Here is a 16,666-nt window from a genome sequence, read left to right as displayed (position 1 = left end):
TGTTGATTCCGTTTTTTAGCAACCCTCTCTTGTAGGTTTTTCAATATGCTGTTACATCTGTAATTCTTTTTGTTAGCATCTACAATTCCAAATTGTAACCATTCTTTAAATTACTAGATTTTCTTATAGTCTTTCCTAACTCCCCACATAAAGATACTCTTCCTTTATATTCTCATAGAATATAAAGCTAGAAAATGGCCTTTCAGTGTTATCTATCTATATATGTATTATCTTTCCTACTAGAGTATAAATTTCATTTCTTTAGTGTATCCTTTGTTACCTTCTGCAGAATGCCTTGTTTAAGGGAGACGTAGTTAACTTACTGAATGAATGATAAAGAATGAATGAACTTTTCCTTTAAGAAATGCCTGTCACTGGTGGTTGGAGTTTAGGGAAAAGATTTGTTGGCAGTGGTATGGATATGGAAGTATAATTTTTAAGCAGATAATTTAATTTATAGGAATTAAATGTATATATTGCTGAAAGAAAAACATTGTATAAACTAATTTCTGAATGCACAAATATTTCTTTAATGCTATCAAAATATATTTTCACATACTATTGAAACAGTCTATTAATAGTGGAAATAAAATGGAAACTTTTTTTCTTTCAGTGCTTAGATGAGTATGAAGATGATGAAGCAGGGCAGAAAGAGCGGAAACGAGAAGATGCAATTACACAACAGAACACTATGCAGAATGAAGCTGTAAACTTACTAGACCCAGGCAGTTCCTATCTGCTGCAGGTGAGTATTTAAAAATACCAGGAAGTCACTATCTATTTTAATGGCAATTTTTCAATTATGGTTCTTGAGTTGTATGTAGTAATATATCTCCCATTACCATCTTTCCTCCTGCTTATGCCTTCCTTACCAAAGTGGGTTCTGACATCACATGTGGGGCTCCCCTTAAGCACGTCTTCACTCTCTTCACCCTTTTCTGGCTTGGGCATCTTTTGACAGGCTGTTCTGCCATAGGGCCTCTCTTTGTTCCTGCTGAGATTCGGATAACTCATGTAGGATTGCTCCTCCATGGGGACCCTTCGTCAACATGATTAGGTTTTGAGACCTCCAGGCCAGACTGCCACTCCATGTGGACATTCACTTCATCCTGCCTGGGCTCTGGCACAGAATACCCCATGCCAGGTTGCCTTTGAAGGGTAGACAGTCTTTACCCTTCTAAAGTTCTGTCACTCTTTTCTGAGCCACCCTCCTGAAAAGAATCCCACTTGGGACTCTGGCTGCCCCTTTATGAGACTCCCTTTCTGACCTTGCCTCAGGAATGAAGTGTTTCCTTCCCTGCTTTGAACAAATCTTCCTTATTCTGCTCAGGCTCTGATTTCTTAGGTCAGACTGAATGAGCTCTGCTATGTGGGCAGTCTCCTTAGTTTGCTTGGACTTGAATTCTTTATGCCAAGCAGTTCTTCTTTATGACAGGTTCTCATATTCTGATACCCTGGTCTGAGCCATTGTGTTTCCTCTCCATGTTACTCTGCCATACCTAATGGCTTTAGCACTTAATTGTTCAGGAAAGGAAGAGGAAGGATGAGTTTTTCCTTTTAAAATCTTGTTAATTTGATAAAGCTCTAGTTTATTTTTCGTTTTCTTTATCAGTTATACATTACAGAAATTTTATTCTTCAGTCATATTCTGCATATATATTCTTCAACAGTATATCATACTAAATTATACATGCCAATATAGATATTTTAAGTTAGTCCCGAGGGCCAGTTAGCATGTTATGCCATAATTTTACTGAGGGCTGTGACTTTGTTGCTAGGTTATTTGAATAACATCAGTATTATTTTGCTGTATTCATCTGGGCTTGTATTTGTCTGATCTTATTTCACTTACGCTATTATACTTGTTTATACATTACAAGTTCTGATCTGCCACTGCACCTGTAAAGACTGTGTTCATAGGGATTTCCTTATTGATCATTATAAGCCTGAGTAAAGCAGAATGTTTTATTTAAACTTACACAAAACAGTTTGTGCTTTGCCAACATTTTTTCAGCTCTACATAGATCTTTCCACTTCCCTTTAGTAATAGAAACCATCCCATTGCAAGGAAGATTATTTCAGAAAAAGTATATTTGAAATCAGTTGTATAACAGACTTAGGGGTTTTGGGAAGATCTAATTACATAGTCTTTGAAAGTTTTAAGACCAGTACCAGTCTTAACAGTTGTACTTTTTACAAGAAGTTTCAATGATACTTGTATAGCAGTCCCCCCCTTATCAAAGGGAGTTATGTTCCGAACCTTCCAATGGATGCCTGAAATCATAGATAGTACTGAACACTATATATACCATGCACAGATTTCTTTTTCCTTCTTTACAATTTAATAGAAGATTTGTTCTTATCATAAATCTTAGCAACCTCAGGATATGATTTTTCTTTCTTTTATTATTAAGTTGAGAACTTTCACCTTCTCACTTAAAGGAAGCACTTTACAGCTTCTCTTTGGCAGATCTGAATTGCCAGCATCACTACTCTTGTACTTTGGGGTAATTATTAAGAAAACTAAAAAGTTATTTGAACATGAAAACTGGGATACCACAACAGTCAATCCGATAACCAAGGTAGCTTCCAAGTCACTAACAGGTAGGAGCATAGACACTGTGGATATGTTTCACAAAGGAATAATTCAGGCCCTGGGCAGGATGGAACAGGACAGCACCAGGTTTCATCATGCTAGTGAGGACAGCTCACAATTTAAAGTTTGTGAGTTGTTTATTTCTCGAGTTTTCCATTTAATGTTTTTGGACCAGGCTTGATCATGGGTAACTGAAACTAGAAAGTGAAAGCTTGGATAAGAGAAAAAGGACTACTGTATTTCTCCATTTTTCCCCCTATTTAATATGGAGTAGTAATTATTAAAGTGCCTAATAATTATATAGTTGTTCCTTTGCCTGGAAATTTTTGTGGCTACAGAAATATAGTTAAAACATCTAAGGTGATGTTTATATTTATGTAGAATTTTGTTCTAACATGTAAGAATGTGAAGCATTTTCCTCCTTAAAATTACTAGGGACTTATTTCAGTGAACATAATGTCCTTTACCCTCATCCATTTCGTTGCAATGATCTCACTTATATGTGAAATCCAAAAAAGTCAAACTCATAGAAGTAGAGAGTAGAATGGTGATTACCAGAGGCTAGGCTAGATGGAGAGAGGAGAAGCGCTGATTAATGGGTGCAAAGTTACAGTTAGATAGGAGGAATAATTTCTGTTTTATTGCCCAGCAAGGTGATTATAGTTCATAATAATGTATATTTCAAAATATATGAGTATTTTAAATGTTCTCACCAGAAACAAATGATAAGAGCTTGGTGTGGTGGCTCACGCCTGTAATCCCAGCACTTTGGGAGGCCAAAGTGGGTGAATGACTTGATGCCAGAGGTTCAAGACCAGCCTGGCCAATATGCGAAACCGTGTCTCTACTAAAAATACAGCAATTAGCTGAGTATGGTGGTGCTCACCTATAATCCCAGCTACTCAAGAGGCTGAGGCACGAGAATTAGTTGAACCTTGGAGGCAGAGTTTGCAGTGAGCTGAGTTCATACCACTGCACTCCAACCTGGGTGACAGGTTGTGTCTGAAGAAAAAAGAAAAGAAAACTGTGTCTCAAAAAAAAGAAAAGAAAAAAAAGAAGTGATAAGTATTTAAGGTAATTCTGTGTAGGCTATTTTTTGCATTGCTATAAAGAGATACCTGAGATTGGGTAATTTATAAGAAAAAGAGGTTTAATTGCCTCACAGTTCTACAGGCTGTACAAGCATGGCACCAATATCTCAGCTTTTCATGAGGCCCTCAGAGAGCTGCTCATGGTGGAAGGGAAAGTGGAAGCAGGCATATCACATGACAGGAGCAGGAGCAAGAGAGAGAGGGAGCAGGTCCCAGACTCTTAGCCAGAACTCATTGGTGCTAAACCATTCATGAGAAATCCACTGCCATGCCAGTCATCTCCCAACAGGCCCCACCTCCAACATTGGAGATGACATTTCAACAGGAGACATGAGATTTGGAGGAGACATCCAAAATATATTAGATGGACATGCTAGTTACTGCTAGTTACTGTAATTTGATCCTTCCATAATATATACATGTATTGAAATCAAAATAACACTTCATATACCATACATATATAATTATTATTTGTCAATTAAAAATAAAACTAAAAAAAAATTATAAGGGGCTTTTTTACTCTACCATGTAGGTTAATTTTGTTTTTTCTATCTAACATTTCTAATTTAAGATATGCCCAGTTTTCTCTTTCTGGCCAGGATATAGAAATTACTTTAAACTCCACCTCTAATTGCCCATTTTAAATACACATGAGAAGGCTACTGCCCCTCCCAGTCTCTAATCTTACTAATATAATCTATCCAGTGTGCAGAACATTTTACTGTTAAAGGTTTTTTTTGTTTTTTTTTGTTTTTTTTTGTTTTTTGAGATGGAGTCTTGCTCTGTCACCCAGGCTAGAGTACAGTGGCACTATCTTATCTCATTGCAGTCTCTGCCTCCTTGGTTCAGGTGATTCTCCTGCCTCAGCATCCTCAGTAGCTGGGATTACAGGCACCCACCTCTATGCCTGGTTCATTGTTGTCTTTTTAGTAGAGACAGGGTTTTACCACATTGGCCAGGCTGGTCTCAAACTCTTGATCTTAGGTGATTTGCCCGCATTAGCCCCCGAAAGTGTTGGGATTACAGGCGTGAGCCACTGTGCCTGGCCTAAAGTTCATACTTTGATTACAAGAATCACTTTAAATTAACATTTAGCTACAAGATGTATAATCTTTAATAAAAGACCATATTCAAATCCACCAATAAAGAATAAACTTAAGTGTTGTCTGTCTGAATCAAAATCTTAACTATTGAAATATTAACTATATACAACAAATAAGTATAGCTTAAATTCTGATTATTTATACATCTCAGACGTGAGCATGGAATGACTATAATGGCAAAAACCGCAATTACTTTCACACCATCCTAGTATGTGGGAATTCTAATTTTATCAACTGCATCAAGCTAGCAGTGTGGAAAATACTGTGTAAAACTTACTGAGGTATGTTTTAAGTGACTAAATGTTTAAAACAAAACAAAACAACTGTAGAGAAATGTAGAAATCTGATATTTTTACATGACTTCTGGTTAGCATACTTAACTCAAAACTTGTCTGATACCGACTTTTAAGTCACTTATGATTGGGTCAAAGTGTGAAATTATTATAATGCCACTGCAATTTAGAGTTGCTGAAAATGCCCTCCATTTTACATTTGTTTTTGTTAAAATTCTCCTCTACATCTCTATTACTCTAAGTTTTACCATATTACAGAAAATGTCTGTTTTAAGCCTCAGAATAGTGTTTGTTGCCAAGTTATTCATACCATTTCAGTTGATATGCCAGTAACTCACAAAGTAGCAAATCTAGTAAGGGTTGCTCTCATTTAGCAAATCTGCTGACTTCATTTCAGTAAAAGGCAATCTGGGCAATCAAGCTGATGTGGCATATTCTGAGATGTTTCAAATATAACCAAAATGAGAGAGATATGAGAGAAATGATATGTGATGTTTTAGAACTTTGTTTTAGAGATTCTGGCATTTTTTTTCTCATGCATGTGTAGACAGAAATTATATGCCTTAGTTTTAGTTCATATAGAGTTGTATTAGGGAATTTAATAAAAGAAGCTGTTTGCAAAATGTTAATCCAAATACTGTTTGTGAAACTAGCAGGGGAAAAAACCTTTTTTTTGAGAAAACATCTCGCTCCGTTGCACAGGCTGGAGTATAGTAATGTGATCTCAGCTGACTGCAACCTTTGCCTCCTGAGTTCAAGCAGTCCACCCACCTCAGCCTCCTGAGTAGCTGGGACTTCAGGTGCATGCCACCACAACCCAGCTAATTTTTGTATTTTATGTAGAGACAGAGTTTTATCTAGGCTGATTTTGACCTCATGGGCTCAAGTGATCCACCCCCATCAGCCTTCCAAAGTGCTAGAATTACAGGCATGAGCCACTGTGTCCAGCTGGGAAAACTTCTGTATAAATTGTTATCACTCACATTGATAACGTATACTTTGTGTGAGTACACATGAGCTTAATTTTTCTTTCTACTTTAAATAACCATCTAAATGTCTATATAGGGGATTTGTTTTACATGTTTGGTGCAAAAGCACAGATTAACAGATACCTGCTTAATGACAGGCAGAAAAGAAACTCTTTAAAGTTTGCTTGCCAGGTTTTGTTGTTGTCCCTGCTGTAAGAATACCTGATGCTCAGAAAGGGTTAAAATGTCTTTGTATCAACTGTCAAGGCTTGGCTTCCCCAGAACTAAGCCTGTTTATGGGGTCAAGCCCGCATACACAGTCACTCAAGTATTCTTTGACCTGGTTATTTCCTGCAACTGGTTACTTCCCAAGTGGTACTTTTTTGTAACTGCATAAGAAGTTATTTCCCTAAGTTGTCAATCTATATTTATTGCATACTAGGTGAGCTGGTGTTTGGGAGGAGAAAGAAAGGAATTGGTAGTGGAGGGTCCGTATCTGTCAGATACTTGATGTTTTACTTAGAAAATAAGACATATACATGTAAAATTGAGATTAAAATTATAGGCCGGGCATGGTGGCTCATACCTATAATCCCAGCACTTTGGGAGGCTGAGGCGAGCGGATCACCAGGTCAGGAGTTCAACACCAGCCTGGCAAACATAGTGAAACCCTGTCTCTACTAAAAATGCAAAAATTAACTGGGCACGGTGGTGTGTGCCTGTAGTCCCAGCTACTCAGGAGGCTGAGGCAAGGAGAATCGCTTGAACCCAGGAGGCAGAGGCTGTGGTGAGGTGAGGTCGCACCACTGTAATCCCACCTGGGCAACAGAGTGAGACTCTCTTCCAAAAAAAAAAAAATTAAGGGCCAGGCATGGTGGCCCATGCCTGTAACCCCAGCACTTTTGGAGGCTGAGGCGGGCAGATCACGAGGTCAGGAGTTTGAGACCAGTCTGGCCAACATAGTGTGAAACCCTATCTGTATGAAAAATAAAAAAAATTAGCTGGGCATGGTGGCACATACGTGTAGTCCCAGCTACTTGGGAGGCTGAGGCAGGAGAATCGCTTGAACCTGGGAGGTGGAGATTGTGGTGAGCTAAGACGGTGCCACTACACTCCCAGCCTGGACAACAGAGCAAGACTCTGCCTCAGAAAAAAAATTATGTTAAACTAGGTGATACAGGCTTCTGTAATGGGAATTTACTGACTTGGAAAAATTAAGACAGACTTATTCAAATTGCATGCAGAAAATTCAATAAAGATTTTTCCATATCCTAGTTTTCTGTTTGTTTTAGCTATCAAATTGAAATTGAAAGTCTGTTTGGAAGGGATTATGCTAATTTTACTCACTTATGTCATGTAATCTCCACATCAACCCAGTAAAATAGGTACTGTTATTCCATTTTAGAGATAAGGAGACATTGATAGAGGTTAAACCCATAGGCTTCTAGCTACTGAGTAGCCCATCTGGTTGGAACTTTGATCTACTGGTTCCCCACATTGCTAGTCTTTTATTGCATCCTGCAGTCAGTATTTACTCTTTTACTCTGGAACTGGTTATTTTTTAAAGGTAGCTTATTTTTCCATTGGTCTATATATCTGTTTTGGTACCAGTACCATGGTGTTTTGATTTCTGTAGCCTTGTAATATAATTTGAAGCCAGGTAGCATGGTGCCACCAGCTTTGTTCTTTTTGCTTAGGATTATCTTGGCTATGTGGGTTCTTTTTTGATTCCATATGAAATTTAAAGTAGTTTTTTCCAGTTCTGTGAAGAAAGTCAATGGTAGTTTGATGGGGATAGTATTGAATCTATAAATTACTTTGGGCAGTATGGCCATTTTCATGATATTGATTCTTCCTAATCATGAACATGGAATGTTTTTCCATTTGTTTGTGCCCTCACTTATTTCCTTGAGCAGTGGTTTGCAGTTGTCCTTGAAGAGGTCCTTCATATCCCTTGTAAGTTGTACTCTTAGGTACTTAGGTATTCTCTTTGTAGCAATTGTGAATGCGAGCTCACTCATGATTTGGCTCTCGGTGTTATTGGTATATAGGAATGATTGTGATTTTTGTATCCTGAGACTTTCCTGAAGTTGCTTATCAGCTTAAGGAGATTTTGGGCTGTTGAGACAATGGGGTATTCTAAATATACAATCATGTCATCTGCAAATAGAGACAATTTCACTTTCTCTTTTCCTAATTGAATACCCCTTATTTCTTTCTCTTGCTTGATTGCCCTGGCCAGAACTTCCAATGATGTTGGGAAAACTGGCTAGCCATATGCAGAAAGCTGAAACTGGATCTCTTCCTTATACCTTTTAAAAAAATTAACTCAATATGGATTAAAGACTTAAATGTAAGACCTAAAACCATCAAAACCCTAGAAGAAAACCTAGGCAATACCATTCAGGACATAGGCATGGGCAAAGACTTCATGAAGAAAACACCAAAAGCAATGGCAACAGAAGCCAAAATAGACAGATGGGATCTAATTAAAATAAAGAACTGCACAGCAAAAGAAACTATCATTAGAACAGGCAAGCTACAGAATGGGAGAAAATTTTTGCAATCTGTCCATCCGACAAAAGGCTAATAATCTACAAAGAAACACATTTACAAGAAAAAAAAAAAACATCAAAAAGTGGGTGAAGGATATGAACAGTCACTTCTGAAAAGGAGACATTAATGCTGCCAACAAATATATGAAAAAAAGCTCATCATCACTGATCATTAGAGAAATGCAAATCAAAACTATGAGATACCATATCATGCCACTTAGAATGGTGATCATTAAAAAGTCAGGAGACACCAAATGCCAGAGAGAATGTGGAGAAATAGGAACACTTTTATACTTTTGGTGAGAGTGTAAATTATTCAACCATTGTGGAAGACAGTGTGGTGATTCCTCAAGGATCTAGAACCAGAAATACCTTTTGACCCAGCAATCCCATTACTGGGTATATACCCAAAGGAGTATAAATCATTCTGCTATAAAGACGTATGCACACATATGTTTACTGTTCACAATAGCAAAGACTTGGAACCAACCCAAATGCCCATCAGTGATAGACTGGATAAAGAAAATGTGGCACCTATACACCATGTAATACAATGCAGTCATAAAAAAGGATGAGTTCATGTCCTTTGCAGAGACATGGATGAAGCTGGAAACCATCATTCTCAGGAAACTAACACAAGAATAGAAAACTAAACACTGCATGTTCTCATTCATAAGTGGGAGTTGAACAATGAGAACACCTGGACACAGGAGGGGAGCCTCACACACTGGGGCCTGTCGGGGCTGGGGGTCTAGGGGAGGGATAGTATTAGGAGAGATACCTAATGTAGATGTTGGGGTGATGGATGCAGCAAACCACCACGGCAGGTGTACATCTGTGTAACAAACCTGCTCATTTTGCACACGTACCCCAGAACTCAAAGTACAATTAAAAAATAAAAATAAAAAAAAAAAAGTAACTTACTCTTTTACTTTAATCAGATGAGGACTTCTTTAATTGTAGGATCTCTCTTGGGAACCTTATGATTAATTAGGAAAAAAGTTAATATCAATTTTTAAAGACATCATTTGATTTTGACCTGTTTTATTAAAATGAAACTACAAAAGTGTTTGGAGAACCTAGACTGTCAAAAGTTTGAACAGAGAAATGACTGCCTAGTTATTTGGAAGGTTATAATTTTTCCACCCCAATGATTAATGTGAACTTTCAGCAGTCTTTGTTTTTAGTAGCTTAGAATCAGCACAATATTAAAATGTACTTTTTCACTTTTCATTTTTAGCTGTATATATAGTCTTTAAAAATAAGAACTAATTGCTATATGCATATAGTGAGTTGTAAGTTTTAGAAAAATTGATGGCATAAAAAAGACAAAGGGGAGTATATAAAGAATATAATGGTGGTACTTTTTAATGCCCCTTGACTTTCAAAAGGATTTAAGCTGACTGGGTGATGAATGATGCCCCCACCCTTGTCCATTTTCTGAGCTTTTAAAATACTTCTGTGTTAAAAACATAATTTTAAAAAAAGTGATTGATTTGGGTTGAAAAATCAAACGTAGACTCTTGTTTTGTTTCACCAGCAATGTGAATTTTTAAAAATAGTAATTGCTTCAAATTGGTCTTTTCAAAATTAGGTATTCTTTATCAGCTATTTTATATAGTCATAGTCAGTAGCTGTATACATACATGCTCAAACTGATACATAATTATTTTTACTTTACAGGACCCATCTAGAACAGTTTCAGGCAGATATAAAAGGTAAGAATCCTTATGACTTAAACACATTATAGACATGATTGTAACGTCTGTCTGACATTGACTTAACTAGAACTGTTTAAAGTAGCTTATTGAAAAGTAAGAAACCTTATTATTGTGCTCTTAAAAATACATTACATTGTAAGCAGGAGTATAATGTCTGCCTGACCATGGCTTATTCTGACATGCCAACAGTCTTTGAAAACTGACCATGAATTTGCAAGGGTCTGATGAAATTTGCAAAATAAATGCCTAGAATTGCTATTTCTCATATATTTGAACATTGGAAATACAAGTAGACCCATCAGTATTAGGTAGCTTGGAGTGCTATAACAAAATACCATAGACTGGTGGCTTAAGCAACAGAAATTAATTTTCTCACATTTCTGGAGGCCGTATGTCCACCATTGTCAGGTTCTGGTGAGGACTGTCTTCCTGCCTTGCAGGTAGCCACTTTTTCACTGTGTCCTCAGAGAGAAAGAGGGACGAAGAAGGAAAGTAAGCTTTCTGAGGTCCCTTCTTTATAAAGGAACTAATCACATCATGAAGCCCTCATCCTTGTGACCTCATTTAAACCCAATTATCTCCCAAAGGCTCCACCTTTAAATACCATCTCACTGAGGATATGACTTCAACATATGAATTTTGGGAGGACATAGTTCAATCCATTGCACCACCTGTACACAATGAGTAACACTTCTACCAGAGAATGTGTTTGTCTTGTATAGGAAGAAATTCAGAATTGGGTGCGAGAAGTTTTTCAGTGGAGGTGTCTAGGATATTAACTTCCTTCTTCCCCCTTGAGGCCATAAAGGTTGCAGAAGCATATGGTCATACTTGTGTTAATAATCGTAGAATGATAAATCTTACTAAATATTTACTGTGTCTAAAGTGCTTTACATAGAGTTCTTTCAATTCTCATGATTATCTTAAAAGACAGATATAATATTTATTTCCGTTTTATAGATGAGAGACATGAGATTAAATAAGTAGAATAATTTTTCTGGGGTTATAAACCTAGTCAACAGTAAAATCTGGATTTGAACTCAGGCAGCCTTACTCTGGCACCCACATTTTTATTAACTGTGTAAGACCATCTGCCTAGATTTATACATATAAACCGCTTATTTTCATCTATTTGTGTTTGTATGTTGAAATTTAAAATATTTTAGCTGTTTAATCTACAATAAAACACTAACCAATACTCTAATTTTTATGCTGTTATGTAAAAATAAAATTTAATTTTTGTCAAGGGCTCCAGTATTTATTAGCCATAGAAAGAGATGAGAAGTCCAAGATAATCAACAACAGTGATTAAATCTGAAATAGTTTCTGGCACATGGAAAAACACTCAATACATTTGCTACTGTTACTACTTTTATTTTCATTTCTGGGTAATTTTGATGTAGGTATAATGAAACCTGTTTTTTTTTTTTTTTTTAACATGTGTACATTGCCTGATAATTTTACTTACCATTAATAGTTTAAGCTGGAAAAAATCCTTTTTCTTTTTCCAGAAATAATTATGAAATAGCCATGATGTGGCCTGTTCCTAAACCACATTCTCAAACCAAAAAACTTTTAGCAAACCAAGTTTTTGGTTTGGAGACTAAAGATAACCTGTGGCAACTTACCAGGTTGGTTGTATGGATCGTACACATTTAGTTCTTACTAAATAATAATCTTAAATTATGAATGACACTTTTCAAATTGTGTTCTCAGAATCAAGAGGGGAATAATTTTATAAATCCTATCAAAAGCTTTATTTACATTTCATTGTGTTAAATCAGAAAGAAAATTATTCTTTTGGTACAAATTTTTGTGAAACTTTTGAGACCATTACTTGTGACATTTCCATGAATTTGTACTTTTCATACTTGTATTTTCATAGCCTAGAGCATGTGGCCTGTTATTTTGAAAACTAGAGCAGTTTTCAAAGGTTTACCCCTGTTTAATAGTGATATAAATATCTTAAGGTTTCTCATCATTTTTTTATTGGTTTACACCTCCATTTTAATACCATCTAAAAAGAAAAAAAAGACACTAACAAAAACCTAAAATCTATATATGAAATTGTCTCTTAACTAGTAGAAATGTATTATGCTTTATATCAACAGTTCATTATTTTCATTATTCTGTCAGCAAGTTATAGCAGTGACTAGAGAACAGATGTTTCTTAGTGAGGGTGTCTGCCAACTAATGGGAATGAAGAAAAGAGAGACTAGGGTAAAAGAAACTTGGCATCATATGTTAGAAAATATTTTCAGTAAACCTAATAACATATATATACATAACTGAAAATAGAAAATATTTTCAGTAAACCAAATAACTTACGAGAAATTATATGTATATATATAGCTAGAAATAACTCTTAAAGTCATTAGAAGGTTCAGAAACCCAGATTTATTTGAATGTATGGTTTTATAATTTTTTTAACAGAATTTTTATTTGGAAAGTTTATGGTACATTGGTTAAAGACTTTTAAAAAAGAAAAGAGAAGGCAAGATAGCCTGAAGGACTTAAAAGGGCAGGATTAGCCAGGGTATGGGAACTTACTATCCATAAACAACAGGAGAGGTTGATGTAGTGGCTTGTGCCTATAATCCCAGCAACTCAGATGGCTAAGGGGGAAAGACTGCTTGAGGGCCAGGAATTTGAGACCAGCTTGATCAACACAGCAAGACTCCATCTCTTAAAAAAAAAAAATAGAAAGAAAAAGAAAAACATTAGTCGGGTGCTGTCGTAAGCACTTATAGTCTTAGCTACACTAGAGAGACTGAAATGTGAGATGGGAAGCTCACTTGAGCCCCTGAGTCTCCCATGATCATGCCACCTAACTCCAGCTTGGGAGATGGTGAGATCCCAACTCTAAATAAAATAAACAACAGGGGAAACAAGACAAATACTGTTTTAGCATTCAGTTAGTTCTTAACTGGCTTTTTTTCACAAATATGTTTAATTTAGTATTAATTATTTTATTAAGAAACATTTGCGCAAAGTAATATGTGGTTCTCAGCACTCCCCTCTTCCCCCCTCCAAGTAACCTTAATAGGTTTAGTAGTTTGTAAAGCACTTTCACATACATTATCCAATAGTTAGCCTCATCAGGCGGCAGCCAGGGCAGGCATGTCTTTGACAGATGAAGGAAAAGGCTTTGTTTAGTTTAGTGAACTCTTACCACATTCTCTCTGAACAGAAAGAGAGGAAATATTGTTAGTTTTTGTTTTTATAAAGAGCATGGACACATCAAGATATGAATGTCAGGAAAAATTAACCTTAGCCAAAATGTTGATGTTAAGCCTTATTTCATATCCGCAGTGTTTCACAGTATTATTATAGTTTTATAATTCATGTAGCTTCATCAGGACTTTTCTTAATACTTTTTGCAACTACTGCATATGATCAAGATAGAAACTTTATACAACTTAAACATTGTTTTCTCCATTTAAATAAAGTAATGCATACCCACTATCTAAGATTTAAGAAATACAGAAAGTTAGGATTAGAAATTCTCACCATACTCTAAGTCAAGCACTATTAGCATTGCTTTCACTTTTTCCATTTTTTTTTCCTAGGCTTTTTATATGTATAACTGTGAGAATAATGGATGTGCAGTGTCACATTCTGGCTTGCTCTTCACCTAATGTAACATGAGTATCTTCACCTTTTAAGTTCTCTAAATAATGGCTAGTATCAACTGAGTGATTTCTGCCTTTTAAATGAAATGTAGTATAAATATAACAGAAATCCTCACTATCACTGCTGTGGGGACCCATAATTTCTGTTTACTTTATTTGGATAAAACATGACTAAGATTCTTTTTCTTCAGGGTCAGAATTTTCTTGCAAAGTCAATTCTGCTATAATGCTTGTTTTAAAAATGCAAATTGGTCCTAATTCATACATTAGGGAACAATTTGACCCTAACTCAAATTTTGCCTTTGCTTATACACGATTTTGTTCACCATAAATGCTAGGGTAAATGCTGAAAACCTTACCCAGCTCAACCAAGCTACATAGGAATACACAAAATTCTTTCAGGCATACCTGGCAAACATCTACCAGATATCTCGGTATGAGTTACAGGTTTGCTTTTGAAGCAGGAAAGTTTCCCTGACCCCTTTGCGGGCAGGAATTGGAGTGCATGGGCACTGGACCTACCGGGCACTTTGGTGCGACAGGGGCAAATTCCACTCACTCAAATCCGCTGCATTCTTCCTCTCATGGGAGGGGGAGTGTAGGTGAGCAAATGCAAGAGCAGGGGTGAGCCTTTTGGATGCTGGCAGTAAGGAATTCTGTACTGTCCCTATGGCAGTATCTGGGGGGGATGCTCATTACCCCTGAAGTCCCAGAAGGAGTGTTACAGTCAGTGCTCTTTTACCTTTGCTGTCTATGGACAGTTTAAGTGTTAAACAGTTCAGTTGGTCCTCTGCCTTTTCATGTGAGGCAGTTGCTCTCTGCTAGCGATGGCAGAGCGTCAGTGTGACATTCTTTAGCATTTGCACTCATGGCACCTGAGGTCTTGTTCAGTGTCTAGGAAAAATCAGGTCACATGAATGAATTGAAGAGTGGTGAATATGGAGGATTATATTGGCAGTGAAAGGGGAGCTGTAAAGGGGATGGAGTGGGAAGATAATCTCTCCCTGGAGCAGCGCTGTCAAGCTGTTCCTCTGAAATCAAGCTGCTTCTCTTCCTCTTCCTCTCCTCACTCCTCTGGTGGAGCTAGGGGTTTTTACGGGCACAGGAAGGGGAGCAGGGCGGGCCATGGGTGGTTTTGGAAAAGGCAGTATTTGAGCAGGAAAACAGGAATGCATGTTCTCACTTTGGGCCATGGTTCAAGGGTTGAGGGTGGGACCCTTGCCGGGACTACCCTCTTTTGCCCGGAATTACCTTGCCTCCTGTCCCTGTCATTTCCACAGGTGATGTTACAACTTCAAGTCTAATTTCAGATATCTTCTTTCTCACACTTCATATTAACCCACAAGCTACAACTCTTCTGCTGCCAGCTTCTATGAGGAAGCGTCACTTCTTTTTCAAGATTAAAATGCTGTATTTATGTATTTCATAGCTATTTAACCTATAAAACTGTACTACTATTTTACATTAGGCTCCTATCTTTTTTAATGTGTCACTGATGAAGTTTTAGAACATTGTACCTGTAACCCCATTTTCTGTATTACCACTCCCTTTTTTCTGAGGTGGAGTCTCACGCTGTCACCCAGGCTGCAGTGCAGTCCTTGATCCTGGCTCACTGCAACCTCCACCTCCTGGGCTCAAGGAACCTTTACCTCCTGAGCTCAAGCAATTATCCTGCCCCAGCCTCCCAAGTAGCTGGGATTATAGGTACCTGCCACCATGCCTGGCCAATTTTTGTATTTCAGTAGAGATGGTGTTTCACCATGTTAGCCAGGCTGGTCTCAAACTCCTGATCTCAAGTGATTCACCCATCTTGACCTCCCAAAGTGCTGGGATTTATAGGCATGAGCTACCATGCCTGGCCCCCTCATGTTTTGATTGGGTGATTTATGCATAGCACATTGATTTTTAGAAATACCTAAATTTAGAAGGTAAATTTTTTAGAAATACCTAAAACAACCTAAGTTGTTTTATAGCAGAACTAACTCTGGGTAAATGGTTCAATAAACTAAACCTTTGCCATTGTTTAAATGATAAGACTTCTACATAACATAAATGCATTTAATTTGAGACACTGTGAAATACTTTAAGCCAGGTGTCCCCAACCCTCGGGCTGTGGACTACTACCTGTCCATGGCTTGTTAGGAACCAGTCCACACAGCAGGAAGTAAGCAGTAGGTGAGCATTACTGCCTGAGCTTTGCCTCATTCCTTCCAGATCAGCAGCAGCATTAGATTCTTATAGGAGTGCAAACCCTATTGTGAACTGCTCATGTGAGGAATCTAGGTTACATGCTCCCTTATGAGAATCTAATCCCTGATGATCTGAGGTGGAACAGTTTCATCCCAAAACTATCCTCCCTGCCAACCCCTGGTCCATGGAAAAATTATCGTCTATCAAACTGCCCCCTGTTGCCAAAAAGGTTGGGACGGCCAGTACTTTAGTTCTCAACTTCATTCTCAAAGCTCTTTCATAAGAAACTGACTAGAACCTGTTCAAGTTTAGAGATGAATAATTTATTTAGAAACATAGTTTTCATTCAAGTAAGATGTTGCAACACAATGTTAACTTTTTTTTTTTTCTAAATGGAACTTTATTATCATTGTTTTAATCAGTAAGTAGATCTTGTTTTGAGAACCACCAAGTAGAGTAAAACTTCCTTGGTTTGTTGGTCAAGGGTCAAAACCAGAAAAATCAGCCAGATTCGTGG

General features: G+C 37.2%; 1 protein-coding gene across 2 annotated transcripts in view; it reads left to right on the top strand.

Annotated features, from left to right (window-relative positions):
• Positions 1-16,666, top strand: part of PAWR (pro-apoptotic WT1 regulator) — a 99,574-nt gene that overhangs the window by 61,374 nt on the left and 21,534 nt on the right. For both annotated transcript variants that reach the window (XM_017543460.2, XM_037743833.1), the window contains exons 3-4: positions 614-745; positions 10,290-10,324. In XM_017543460.2, the coding sequence (XP_017398949.1) occupies positions 614-745; positions 10,290-10,324 (167 nt within the window). The remainder of the gene's footprint in view (positions 1-613; positions 746-10,289; positions 10,325-16,666) is intronic.

The sequence above is a fragment of the Cebus imitator genome, unplaced genomic scaffold (assembly GCF_001604975.1).
Source record: "Cebus imitator isolate Cc_AM_T3 unplaced genomic scaffold, Cebus_imitator-1.0 Scaffold156, whole genome shotgun sequence".
Taxonomy (NCBI): domain Eukaryota; kingdom Metazoa; phylum Chordata; class Mammalia; order Primates; family Cebidae; genus Cebus; species Cebus imitator.
This window is presented reverse-complemented; position numbering and strand designations above follow the sequence as displayed.